This window comes from Pyrgilauda ruficollis, unplaced genomic scaffold (genome assembly GCF_017590135.1).
Source record: "Pyrgilauda ruficollis isolate IOZ18807 unplaced genomic scaffold, ASM1759013v1 scaffold8, whole genome shotgun sequence".
In the NCBI taxonomy this organism is placed as follows: Eukaryota; Metazoa; Chordata; class Aves; order Passeriformes; family Passeridae; genus Pyrgilauda; species Pyrgilauda ruficollis.
Genome location: NW_024529932.1, coordinates 7,588,772 through 7,602,439, shown reverse-complemented (window position 1 = coordinate 7,602,439; position 13,668 = coordinate 7,588,772). Strand labels below are relative to the sequence as shown.

Here is a 13,668-nt window from a genome sequence, read left to right as displayed (position 1 = left end):
GGCCCCTTCCGCCGGAACCCGCCGCGGCCGCTCATCCGCTTCCAGGTCCGCCCGCAGCAGCTGCTTCCACACGTGAGCCCCGCTCCGCTCCGCTCCGCGCCGCCGGGAGCGGGGCTGCGTGCGCCCCGGCCGAGGTGAGGGGCCGGGCCCGGGCGGGGCGGCCGCGGCCCCGGCTGCGGGTGCTGAGGGGCGGCTCGCGGGCTGCGGGCGCCGGCGCGGGGGGCGGCGGCCCCGGGGTTGCCGGGGACCGGAGCTGCTGCTGGGCGCTGCGGGTCTGCCTGTGCCGGGGCACCTCGCAGCGCCTCAGCCAGCTCTTCTCTCCGCCTTCCATGGTACTTGGTGCGCCCGCATTCCCATGTGTCAGTCGTGTAGCGCGTGAAGGTGGCTGTCATGTGGTAGTTGGAAAACTGTGTAACCAAGAAGAGAAGTGGATTCATTCTTGGGAATTTTTCACTGCTTTTGTTATGGCTGTTGGAATAGCAATAAGTACAAACGAGAGGGCTGCCTTCTTGAGTGCCCAGGCCCTACAGCAGACGACCCCTGTTGCCACAGTTTTCGACCAAGCGCATCGGAAGCCACTGGTGTTCAGAAAGTTTCTTTCTGTTTCGTTTCCGACAGAAGCATCAAGTGTGCTGGGTTGGGTTATTTTTTGTTCCAGTGCCCAACCACCAGAGGGACAGAGAGTGGTTGAGCATTGGCACAGGCTCCCCAGGGAAGAGCTCACAGCGCCAACTGGGAGTGCAAGAGCTGTTTGGACAACACTTTCAGGCATATGGTGTGATTCTTGTGTCCTGCACAGGGCCAGGAATTGGGCTTCGGGGGTCTTTGTGTGTCCCTTCCAACTCAGGGTATTCTATGATTCTTGAAGTTAGTAAAGGAGCACTTAATTTAAATAAGTGCAGTTGTACAGTACAGGCAGCCTTCACACTTAAAATGTGTTATTTTTCATACGCATCTATCAGTCACCAGATCTCTGATTGTACTTAGTCCCAGCCTGATCTTGATTAAAGCCAAAGGAAATAAATGCAGTCTAAGACAGTAGATATTTAAAGTTTTACTTAATTAAATGGCTATTTTTATATTCTCATGTAAGGACTCAAGATGCAGTGCTGTGTATCATGAATGCCTGTTCTCCCTTGCTTGTTACAGCAGCAGCTGTAACAGTGTGTTTGGAGTTACTTCCAGCTTTTGTGATCTGTCTTTTCCAAACAGGCTTTCTCTCAGGTCTGCTTTAAGGGTATAAAAGAAACATGGCAGTTAAATAGAATGTCATGGTTGTGATCTGCAGCATCATAACTTTATTTAATGCAAGGTCTAGGCAATTTCAACCTCTGTCAAAGAAGAGGAGGTGTAATTTTAAGTGCTCACAGAAGGAAAAAGTAGGTTTTTTGTATGACTGATACTTAATCATCCTTTGACATGTCGAGTCCCTGGGGGTTTTTCAATAGTGCATACCTATGAAAATGTACAAGTGAGAGAGCATTTTCCAAGTGCTGCTCTCCTGGCAGTATCAGGTTAAGGGAGCTACTGAAAGTTGGTGCCGCTTGCCAGAATGTATTTAGCTCTGTCATTCTTGCTGTAATTGTCCTCCCAATAGCACTCATAGAGGGGGAGGAAGCCGGAGTTGTGTGAAGGGGCTCTCTGCAGTTATTCTGTGACTGTTCTCTGTGGGAACAGATCACATTCTTGACATGAAACTGCTTCAGTTTTGCAACCAGTAAGACTGACCCAGCTGCAAATGGGCTTTTCCTTGAAACATTGAACATCGTGGTTCTGTTTAATACTGGACTTTCAGTATACTTTTTTACTTGGCTGTGTGGTCAATAATTACTGTTTTATCCATTTCTTCTGTGTGCAGATATAAATGACTCTTCTTTAAGCTGAACCATGAGTCTTGCATTACACGATCTGCTGGTTTGTTGTCGTCGCCTTGAAAATGAGAAAGCTGTGGAGCGAAGGGTAACAAGTTTTCTTTTGGGCGGTGTACTTCAAATAGCAATGAAGGGAATCATAAACAATTATTCTTCTTGTAATACATTTTCAGAAGGAAATTGAAAATTTCAAGCGACTTCTCCGTGATTCTGAAACAGTTCTCCAGCTGGACCGGAATTCTGATTCTAAACAAGGAAAGCAACTCAACTGGGATGCTGTATTTAGGTAGTTTCTGGGTTTTATTTGTGAATGGTCACCATTTTCTTGAATGGGACATCATTCTTTTGTTTGTTAGGCCTATTTTAATGCTTTCTGTATTTTAATGCTTTCTGTATATTGATTTAGACTTCTTGTCAGCTTATAAACAAGTAATTACTTACCTTAGTGTCCAAAAGAAGTAAGTTTAAAATGGTCAGAAGTGCCATTTATCCCTTACAGAAAACTGCTAGGAAACTCATTAATTGGGTAGATTCTTTTCCTTGCAAAAATAATAGTTACTTTCTTCTATGGAAAATTATTCTTCGCTTCTGATTTTCAGTCTATAGTTCTTATGTAGATTACAGTTAGCTTTGTTAAAGTTTCTTGTGTTGCTGAATTCCTCAAGACACAGTAGAAGAACTGTGGCATGTTTGTAGAGGATAATCTTTGATACAATCTGCTTCAGGTGTACTTTTAAGATTGGACTAAGCATGAGTATGATAAGTTCTTACAGCAGCTTCAGCCAGTGTTAAATTTCATGGTGAAAGTTCATGTCAATTATTATTTTTCATTGAATGGGTTCCTGCTTTCCATTATGTTTTTTTAATTTGACAGCATTGGAATAGTTTTTGTTTCACAGGTATGCCAAAAGTTTCATAAAAAGTATTTGATAAATTTTATATGTTGCTTTAGAGACAGTAATATATTAGGAATACACAGGAGGAATACAAAAATAAAGCCTCTAAGCTGAATTCAAATAGAAGGCCAGAAAATCTATAGCAAATGCAGTGACAAATACAGTTAAAAGTTTAATTTATTCATAGATCTAAAATATAATCCATATATTAACTTTGAATTATAAGGAAATAGGACTTGAAGGCTTTCCCAATAAAAGCAATGAAAAGTACTTATTATTTTGTTTTATAATGTTGCAGCATAAATAAAAATACTTAGCAATGATTTTTTTCCCAATTGTAAGTTGTATGTTTAGCTGTAAACTGTGCAAAGTTTAAAGGAAAGGTTGGTTCCTACTCCAAGTTGTTTTGTCTTCAAAACTTGCATCTCCTTTTATAGACTGTTTTCCAGTCATGCTTGGACTGTAGTGTATTTCAGTTGGGTTTAGTCTTTGATAATTAGAATTGCGAGAAGAACAGGAACTGGCATTTTAGCCTAAACCAACATTTTCCTATTTTACTTCAGTCATAAATGAGTTGATCGTTGGTTAATCTCTCTTTTATTTTTGAAGCGTCTTGCAGAAATATTTCCAGAAAGAACTTAAAAACCTGCAGCTGACAAAACCAAATGCATCTGCTTCAACCCAGACTGCAAGACAGAAAAAAATACAAGAAGTTGGAAGCTTGGTCAAATACTTCATCAGATGTGCTAATAAACGTCAGTAATACACATTATCATATAGAGATGCTGGTTTGGTTTGGAGCTTTGCTTTCAACTTTGAATTTGAACTTTGACATTACCAATGTAGGGTTCATCATATTTGCTTCCAGATGTTTGCTATTTAAATATCTTAATGTGAATCCATCATTTGTGCTCCTTATCTGTCCTTTTTGATGTTTACAGTGCCTTTTTCTAATTACTCAATGTGTCTATAGCTGATATATCCTCTCACTGGTAATTTATATGTTAGAAATAGTTTAAGAAAATGTTTCCTCATAGAACTGTTTCAGAGCTGTAAGTTTACGGGTTTTGTTGTTTTGGTTTTTTAAATTAGGTAACATGTACAAACAATTAATTACAGATTTATTTGGTAGAATTTGGGTTAATTAAATAATCTCCTGTTGTTTCTTCATACAGGAGGACCCAGACTGAAATGTCAGGAACTTCTGATTTATGTCATGGAAATTATAAGAGATCCAATAAGTTGTGCTGCTTATGGTTCTGACTGTAGTAGTATACTCCTAAAGGATATCCTGTCAGTAAGGAAATATTGGTGTGAGATATCCCAGCAGCAATGGTCAGGTAACATTTTTGAGCCTGCTTAGAAATGTGTTTTCCTTTTGTAGAAGCATGTGTTTTAATTTGTTTGATGTCCTGTTGTGTGAGGTAGTGCACAAAATATGGAGTAAAGCGGTGTCAAGCTCTAAGGGCTTATACTTGAAGTAAACAAAACAACAAAGATTAGGAATTTGGGTTTTTTTTCTTTCTGTGTACTTTGTCTATTCTTGCTGAAACATCAGCACTCCTGTACTTATCAGGTCATGTATGGGTGGTCTGCACAGGTCACTGGAAGAGACCTGTGGGCATGGAGAGCCAGTGGGTTGTTGTGTGGTGATTAGTTTCTTTAGGAACATGGAAGTTAGCTGAGTCTGTGTGTGGGCAAAACCAGGAAGCATGGCAGAAGTGTTGACATTAGATCGTAAGGAGCACAATGGAATTTAGTTACCAGGGTGAGGCAGGGCTGAAGGCCATAAATCTAGAGGAAGTCAGACTTCAATCCAGTAAGTGGAACAAGCTGCTTTTATTAAAGGAGGGGTATATAATCTTTGTAAAGGTTACTGTAACCTTTTCTAGTGATTCCACCTTAATGCTTGCTTATAATTCTTGGGGTACATTAGAGAAGTCTGCTTTTTTATTTATAAAATCAGGGATCTGTTGCTGTTGAAAGTAAGAATATGGATTCCAGCTGTTGACCAGAGAGTGGTGGCCTCTGTATCTTTAATGCAATATTTTGTGTCAAGATTTTTTCATGTAATCCTCTGTAATATATATGTTTATACTTACCTGCATTTATTTATACATTTGCAGAGTTGCTGACCCAGTATGGCCATTTATACCTCAAACCTTCTGGGAGCATTAATAGAGTCTTAGTGGCTAGGATAATTCACACACTTACAAGAGGGTACTGCTTCCAAACTGATGGGTTGTGTTCTGACATGCTTGTCTTCTTTTCAAAAGCAATGCAGTCTGCAAGGTATGTTGCAAGTGCTCCTTTTGTATGCTAGAAAATAACTTATATTAAGTACTTGGGATTAGACTTGAATAATAACAGGTAATAATTCTTCAGATATATTTTCTTCTGCTTTTGAATGGCAATTAAGGAATTTCTCTAAAATACTAATGACTTCTGCATTTGTTAAGCAAATACTATTCTGAATGTTGTTACTTGCTAGTATTTGCATTTAAACAATACTTATGAAAATAAATAAGATTATTTCTCTTGAAAGTTTCAGTGTTAGGGTTGTGTTACAGGCAGGAGAAGAATACTGCAGGCCTGGATCATATTGTTGGAGCAATGAATATCTTCTGCAACAAGTTTGCTGACAACTGTCGTGTACGGATTTGCAAAGTAGGGGAAGAAATTTTGCCTACGGTGCTTTACATATGGACTCAGTATAGACCAAAGGATTCCCTGAAAGAATCAATAATTGAGTTATTTCGTCTCCAAGTTCATATCCATCATCCAAAGGGTGCAAAAACTCAAGGAAGAGGTACAATAAAAAGCTTAATTTTTTTTATTGCTGCATGTGGTTGTTTAAATTATTGTGCCAACTCTGAATTTTGATACTGAGTCTTGGAAACATCAGTGGTAGTGATGATTATTTGTCAGTATTATGCTGTGGGTTAATACTGAGTGAAAGTGAAAAGGAGTTTTCAAATTGTATCCACTAAGACTGTATTAATTGTGTTAAGTCCTTTAAAGGTTGGGGCATATTTTAATCAAAAGGCAGTTTTAATTGCGAAATGAAAATACAAAGTCTTTGGGGAAAGGAAATAATAATTTAGATTTGGTTTAGATTGCCACATGTATTGGTGTTTTACCAGATCTATTTAAACCCAGAAATTACTACTGTTAATTGAGTCTGACTTACACTATAAAACTAGTCAGAGAATATAACTCAGTAATTATGTTTGTTGTGGTCTATTTTAGTTCTAGCATAATTTTTTTTAATACTTCGTATAAATCTATCCATTACCTTTAACTGTATTCTTTCCAGTTAGATGAGGAATTGTTTATTAGAAACTTAATTCCTACCCTAATTACTTCTATATGCTGATTAAGTTCTCTCTTAACCTTTCCCCTTTTTTACTTTATTCATTCTAAAGTATAGAATTTGCTTTTCAAGCCTGCATTTGCTGAACTTTTTTTGACTTACTCAGATTTTGTCTGTATTTTGCATTGTCTTGGTAGGTTTATGTATTGTATCAAGTGGGTGATACATGCTATCTTTTAATTGTTTTTGCATGTACAGGTGCATATGACTTAACAAAGTGGCAAAGCATCTTACATAACCTGTATGATCTGCTAGTGAATGAAATAAATCTCATCAGTAGCAGAGGGAAGTATTCTTCAGGCTCACGTAATATTGCTGTAAAGGAAAATTTAATTGAGTTAATGGCTGATATCTGTCATCAGGTAACACTTTTATTTGAATATAAGATTGACTGTATAATTACTGAGCCATATGTTGTGCTGAAGCATTCATATATTTTATCTGTGATCTGTTGTGTTTTGTTAATTCTGCACAGTTTAGAAATGTATTATACTGCATTTCATTGTGTTTCTTGTTAGGCTGTAAGTATTTCAGTTTTCTTGTAAATACTGCTACTTTTTTTTCTTAATTTGCATACTTGAAAATGTCTCTTTATGAAAGGTTTTTACAGAGGATACCAAAGTCCTTGAAATTACCCAGTCTTACGCTGTTTCACAAAGAGAGCCCAGTGAGGACACGGTGCCAAACAAGCGCAGGAGGATTGAGCTTGGCTGGGGGGTCATTCGAGACAACCTGCAGAGATCCCAGAAGGATTTTGATGTCATACCTTGGTAATAACATCTTTACAAGAAAAAAGTATCGCTCCAAACATCTTTTTACATTTAACGATCTCCTGAGTATGTTGTGCATTTAAATTGAGTGTCTGGACGTGCTGTGATTATATATCTAAGCAGTGAACTTAGATTGTCAGAGCATTTGGAAAGTTGCTCTAAGCTGGCATTGTCATGGTACAGTAACCTTTAAGAGTTTGGCCATTTTGGTCTATTCACACAGTTTTCTCTAATACCTGTCCTGAAAACTATTCCAAGACCTGGCTTCTTACCTTGGACCTTGATTGAGGGGTATTTTGTTTGCCACGAGGGACCTCTGAGCTGTAAGAAACTGTTAGTGATAGTGAGGCTAGATGAGCAATCTTTGCAAGTGAAAATGGTAGAAATACTGAATCTTTAACTTTTGATAGTAAACAAATCAGCTCAATACTGTAAAATGTAAATGAGAAATGGCAATTGAAGAAGGCTTTGTTTGTTTGTTTGTTAATTTATTTCCGAAAGTGCAAATTTCTGTGTGTTTGGTATTAATTGCTTCACTTTGTGTTTTCAAGGTTACAGATTACAAGTCAGCTAATATCCAAGTATCCCATGAGTATTCCTAACAGTGAGCTGCCTGCCTTACTCAATGTCCTTCACCAGTTACTGCCTCAGCAGCGCCGAGGAGAAAGGACCCCGTATGTGCTGAAGTGTCTCACAGAGGTGGCTTTGTGTCAAACCCAGAAAACTGATTTGAAAAGCACCCAGAAGCTGGAGCTCCAGAGAACCTGGGCAAAGATCTGGACTCTTACTATTCGCAGTGTTAGCCTTCAGCAAATAGAAGTGGAGAGCTTTGGGCTGCTTAGAGCTATGATTCAAGGGAACCTTGTTGTAACGGATAAAGAGCTCTGGAAGATACTTTCAGGACCTGCATGCAAACCTTCAAGGTAAAATGGAATCAAGGATAGTGTCTTGTGTCTGATTCACATTCCTCTTTACTGTGTTTTTGAATATTAGTGTTGTTGTGACTGTATTTCTATTCAAGAACGGCACATATTTGTGTTCTAAGCATTTAAAATTATCATAAATGTGTGATAAGACTAAAAGCAGAGGCAGAAGAGGCAAGCATCTTCACTTTTATAATATACTAAAATTTAAAATGGATTAAAAATTTAAAGATCTGACAGGCAAATATTGATTTTTTGAAGTTAAGAAGCATGTTTTCTTCTGAATTTTTATTCTGAAATAAGTACTCTGACATAGTCTTTAAGATAGGTAGGAAATGTCTGTAATAGCCAAGAAAAATGAAAATGCAAAGATTTTAATGAGGGAGTTGACCAGTATGCGTGCTTTTTAACTCACTTATGTACTTGATGCTTCCTGTGCATGCAGAAATACTCACTTTGCTTTAGAGTGCTAATCAACAAATACCACGTGGTTTCTCACAGATCCCCTGTTCCATTTTTGTTGCAGTTCTGCTGTATGTTGTTTATCATTAGTGATGTCTGCCTATTCAGTGCCAGAAAATTTGGACATAGGAGTGGAACAGAATAGTTCTGAAAGAAATCTGGGTTCTGTGTTAAGGGAGGCAATAATGAAATGGCTCCTGTCCAGCTACTTGGAGGAAGAAATAGAAGAATGTGGAGAATTGCCTCCTGTGCTCCTCAGGTAAAGTTTTTGTGGCATAATTTTACATGTAAGCTCACCCTGTAACACAAAAAAATCTGCAGGGAAAAATGTATTATATTAATGCAGAATGCAGTTATATTAAAGCTTAAGCACAGTCTGTAGGGTTTTTCAGCTTCCTATCGAATGTCATTCTGGGGATATAATTTGTTTATCTGTCCATATCATGGCAGATATGCGACCTATGCATTAGCAACCTTCAATGAAAACTTAAATTTCATTGAAGATACCCTGTTAATCTGGTCAATGTTTGTGTGTGCTTCAGGAATCTTAAGAGCTTGTCTGATTGCAAGAAAATATGAAAAACATTTTTTTTCTTACAGTGATGTTCCTCATCTTGTATTACAAAAAGTTCTTGTGAGCCTTACAATGAAGAACTGCAGAGCCTCCATGATCTTTTTCCAAAATGATGCTAAATGGTATGTTTTTAAGTTAATCATTATAGGTATTTAAGCTAGGAATGCTGCTGCAGCTTTCATCAATGCTTTGGACTATATCCAGTTTCCTCTTAATAAGACTAAAATGTGTGTAATTTGTTCTGATACAAGATAAGACTTCACTACTAGAAGTTAAAAATACTAGTTTCAGGGGCTTTGTGGATTTCTGCTTCAGCTGTGTCAAGTGGGCTGAGGTCAGGGACCCTAACACAAAGCAGATGCTGCTCCATAACTGCAGGAGAAGGTATGATCTGTGTACAGGCTTCATGTTTCCTTACAGTTCTAGTAGAGCTAGAATGGTATTGACCATTCCACAGTGAAAGTCATGTCAGAAAGTAAAGGTCAGCCAGGCTTCAGAAGCACAAAAAGATAAAATATTTTATTTTGGTTTTGTATATTTCCTGTATTTAAAGAGTAGTATGTAAGACTTGTAAGTTATATACTGGCTGCTAAAGTAAAAACTGTGTCTCTTCTTCAAGTGAGCAACATGTGCAAGGGAAAGAAGAAAATAATTTTTCTGATGTTGAAGAGCTGTACCTGCAGACTACATTTGATGAAATGGATATTTTCACTAATTTTGGAGTAAATGTTGCAGATAAAAATGTGACTGGTTCAAGACTTGCCATCAACCAAAATCTTAGGGAAACACTGGAGAACTGCCTTTTAGCAATGTCAGAAAAGCTTTTAAGCAGTTGTGGTCCTATGGTAAGTTAGAAATTATTGTTACATCCTTGCATTTATGCTCCCAAACAATCTATTTCCAAGGCAAAGTGTATGGTGTCTGTATTTTGTGGTGACGAGCTGCTGGTATTTATACTGTGTGTTTGGTTTAGTCTAAGGTTGTTGCTGCTGAGCACCTTGTCCGATGTGTCAGTCTCCTGGCTGGTGTTCTGGGCTGCTATTGCTACACTGGTATTTTTAAAGAGGAGGATGCCTGTAAGTCAGCGTTGTTCCAGAATGCTAAGGTAAGCAGTAATGCAATTGGGATGTATTAAAAATGAAACAAAACATTGAATATAAATTAGTTCATAAAATTCTGTTTTTACTGGCACATTTTCAGAGCACAGGTATCTCTTCAGAAAAAAAGCAGCTTAGGGAGATATAAATTTGTTACTGTTGCTGAAGGAGAGGAGTTGCTGAAGTTCTGTCAGTACACCCATGCATGAGTTTTGCAGTGGAGATTATTCTAAATATTGATACATTTCTGAGTCACACCTTTCCAAAAAATGGAAGTCATTGACATGTAGACAAAGGAAGAATTAGAGGATAACAAGTCCTTTCATTTGTTGGTCTTTTATTCAGGAATTTAAGATAATTTGATGGTTCAAACCAGTATGAAGACTGCTATTGCTATTGCTTTTATTATTAGTACTATCTGAGATGGTTCTTGGCTTAAATACAGAAACCCAAAACTTACACTTTATGGACATGTGTTGTATTTTTCTTTTTTGAAAATATATGAAAATATAATTGTTTCAAGCACACCTAAGCCATGGTTTTGTCACTACTTGAGCAAAATGAGCACAACAAAACTCACAGAAAAAAAATGTGGATTCAGTGATGCACACTATGAATATCAAAGCTGTATGAATGAGAACCCTTTTCTTTTGGGAAGATGTGTGTACTGTGTTGGTGCCAATGTATAAGGGCATTTCAATGAGGTTTTCTAACCATGTTGTATTTTTACTAGTCTCTCATTCATTATGCTGGAGAAAGCATTTCCCAATCTAAAAACAAACTAAATGAAGATACCCAGATCAACACACTGAGGACCTTGATAATGCAGTGTACGAAATGTTTGTGCAATTGTACCAAGGTAAAGTTTATAAAGGAGTTCAAATTTCTTTCTTCATTAATGAGATCAGGAAATTGAGTATATCATACCTTTAATTACAGGGAAAAAAAATTAATTAAACTATCTGTACCTCTTGCTTCCTTACAGAACAATGCTAATAAGATGCTGTCTAATATATTCCTGCGTTTGTTAACATCAAAATTTATGGATGATCTGATAGATATTTGCAAGAATCTGGTAAGTACATTCTGCCTGTTTCTGAATGCAGTGCTCTTCTGTCAGGGGATTGTTTTTATAGCACAGTAATCTGAAGGCAAACCAAACAAGATACATATTACTGAAAAAAATAAATTTAAATACATTGAGTTTTATAGAAAATTCCTAAATGGATACATTGCTGTTTAGCATTTGAACACAGGTTTAGGGTAAAAAGAAGAGCAGATGGATAGCATTTGATCAAGGTTAGCATTCCAGCTCACATTAAAAAACAAATTTATGCTGTTTTTCATGTTTTTATTACTTTCTTGCAGTAGAGGTATATACAAAAGAATTCTATACCACTCGACAGTTAATGCACTTGTAAAGGAGCAGGGTTTTTTTGTGTTTATTATGTGGATATTAAATCTTACTGTAAATGACTCCTTTCCCACTGGGAAAAGTGGAAGTATGGCACATCACTGCACAATTATTAGAACTTCTCTTTAGCACATGGTGCTGCAGTCAGGTCTAGGTAGGCAAATTCCTGCTTTTCAGATGAGGAAGAGCTGGGGGTTTTGCCGTGTGTTAACTTATCATCTGGTAGGGAAAGCAGTAATTAGTTTGCCCTCAGAAAGTCACATGCCTCCTTTTAATTTCTAATTATGAAATACGATGAGAAGTTGGTGAGTCTTAAGGAAAGAACTTTTTTAAAAACTGACATTGTCATTGGCAGAATCTAGAATGCAGAGATCAGTATCTGTCTGAGAAAGCTTCTATCCTAAAGAGAATAGTCCAGACAGTGTATAGAAAACAGGTTTATCACAAAGGATGAAATTCATCAATTCTGTGTCACCCTTACTGTCTTCCCCTGTTCTAGTTCACTGGAAAACCGTGGTGTCTCTCCTTGTGCTATGTCTGTGGTGTTTCTTCTGTCTCTAAAAAACAACTTTAAAAAGCTGTGGTGTTTTTGTCAGATGACAGTTACTGGAAAGCCGAGTGTACTGGGAGAAGTGGATCTCAGGAATGATCCTGAGGAGAGTATAATGGAAGTAGATAACCAGGCATCTGATGGTTTGTTTGATGATCATTCAGTGACTGACATCAGTGACACAAATGAATCTGGTGACATGCAAAGTGTAACAGGTAAGTCTTTTCTACCTCCAAACTTATTTCCAAAAGCTTGTTTTTGCAAGTATCTCTTTGCTTGAAACTTAGTGAGGTACAAAATTGTGCTGCATTATTAGCAGTTGAAGCAGGTAGTGGTTGAACCAGTTACTTTCTAAGCAGTAATAATTTTCATCAGTGCTTTAAAGATGTTAATGAAGTGTTCGAGCTCATTTAGAAAGGAGTAGTTTGTTTTTAATGTTATAAATCAAGTAAGGCAAGAAGAGACACTAACTTTTTCAGAGTCAGACAAGTTTTTGCATAGAAAAGACTAGAAAATACGTCTATAGAATGCTTGTGTCTCATTAGATTGTGCTTCATTATCTTAAAAATAGTACTATTTAACTTTTCTCCTTCTCCTGATCAATAATTCTTGACAATGCATCTGGAACTTCAGAGGGACAGGAGCATAGATCTGTCTGTTTATTCCTGTTAGGAGCTACAAGTACTGATGTTAGCTTTTGTTTTAGATTCTTATTTTAAATGCCCTAGCTGCTCAGTAACAAATTGACATAAAGGTTGCTTGTACTCTGTCTTTTTTGAGAACTTATGTTAGTTTTGCGAAGACTTAAAGTGTTACCACCTCTTCTGTTGTCTTTGGAGAAGCGTTTCTTACATGAAAATCTTACTTCCAGGTGCTTTGAGCCCACTAGCTGAAGAACAGTTGACAAAGCAGGATTTACTTCTCCTTGAAATTGTGAGGTTCTTATGTATTTGTGTAACTACAGTCCGAGTTCAGACACTGAGCTTCCGAGCCTGTGATATTCGGAGGAGGCTGTTGATGCTGACTGAAGGCAGTGTCTTTGACAGCACTAAGCCCCTGCATCTGCACATGGTGAGTGTGAGGGGTTTTTACAGCAGAGCCACTTCTGTAATTGTACTGTTACTAAATTTGCATAGTCTTCTTGATTACACATTGTCTTTCTCCTGTTATCAGTCCCCTGAGAAGACTTAAAATGAGTACATTTGGTGTTTTTGAAGTGTGTTGTAGTCAGGAAAACAGCAGTTTGAATTTGTAAGCCAGAAAATAAAGAGTTGAGAAAAATATATATCTTGCCTTTATAATAAATTATTTGTTAAAGAACTAGAAATAGTCTCTGCAGTAGAATAATATCTGTGGTTTAGTTTACAAAGGATATATTTTTAACTGCCAGAACTAGAAGTTTGATGATCTGTATTACTGTGTGATAGTGTTTCATGAACAGATGACCAGTCTAACATGCAATTGCTGATGAGAGGTGTCTTCCTGCTGTCTTCCTGGTTTTGTGTAAGACTTAACAAAAAAAGTTCTTAATTTTTCTTTTTGACTACTTATTTTTCCAAGTACTGTTTGTCATTTTAGTTTTGTTTGGGCTTTTTATTCCATTTGTTTTTTTTATTCCACAGTACTTGGTCCTGTTGAAGGAGCTCCCTACTGAGGAACACCTCTTGCCTGCAGTGGATGTTGAGATGCTTCTTAAGCCTCTTTCGTAAGAAAGAAACTATTCAGCATGTTTTACATC

At 37.5% G+C, this 13,668-nt stretch overlaps 1 protein-coding gene across 1 annotated transcript in view; it reads left to right on the top strand.

Moving 5' to 3' along the window:
- The first annotated feature begins 34 nt into the window (after positions 1–34).
- The window catches only part of ATM (ATM serine/threonine kinase), a 56,719-nt gene continuing 43,085 nt past the window's right edge, over positions 35–13,668 (top strand). Inside the window, exons 1-19 of the mRNA XM_041487390.1 lie at positions 35–134; positions 1,859–1,959; positions 2,045–2,157; positions 3,377–3,522; positions 3,943–4,107; positions 4,894–5,059; positions 5,338–5,576; positions 6,339–6,502; positions 6,741–6,910; positions 7,462–7,833; positions 8,360–8,554; positions 8,896–8,991; positions 9,489–9,714; positions 9,843–9,974; positions 10,700–10,825; positions 10,952–11,041; positions 11,977–12,145; positions 12,802–13,001; positions 13,553–13,635. Of these exons, the coding sequence (XP_041343324.1) occupies positions 1,888–1,959; positions 2,045–2,157; positions 3,377–3,522; positions 3,943–4,107; positions 4,894–5,059; positions 5,338–5,576; positions 6,339–6,502; positions 6,741–6,910; positions 7,462–7,833; positions 8,360–8,554; positions 8,896–8,991; positions 9,489–9,714; positions 9,843–9,974; positions 10,700–10,825; positions 10,952–11,041; positions 11,977–12,145; positions 12,802–13,001; positions 13,553–13,635 (2,924 nt within the window). The 5' untranslated portion in view covers positions 35–134; positions 1,859–1,887. The remainder of the gene's footprint in view (positions 135–1,858; positions 1,960–2,044; positions 2,158–3,376; positions 3,523–3,942; positions 4,108–4,893; positions 5,060–5,337; positions 5,577–6,338; positions 6,503–6,740; positions 6,911–7,461; positions 7,834–8,359; positions 8,555–8,895; positions 8,992–9,488; positions 9,715–9,842; positions 9,975–10,699; positions 10,826–10,951; positions 11,042–11,976; positions 12,146–12,801; positions 13,002–13,552; positions 13,636–13,668) is intronic.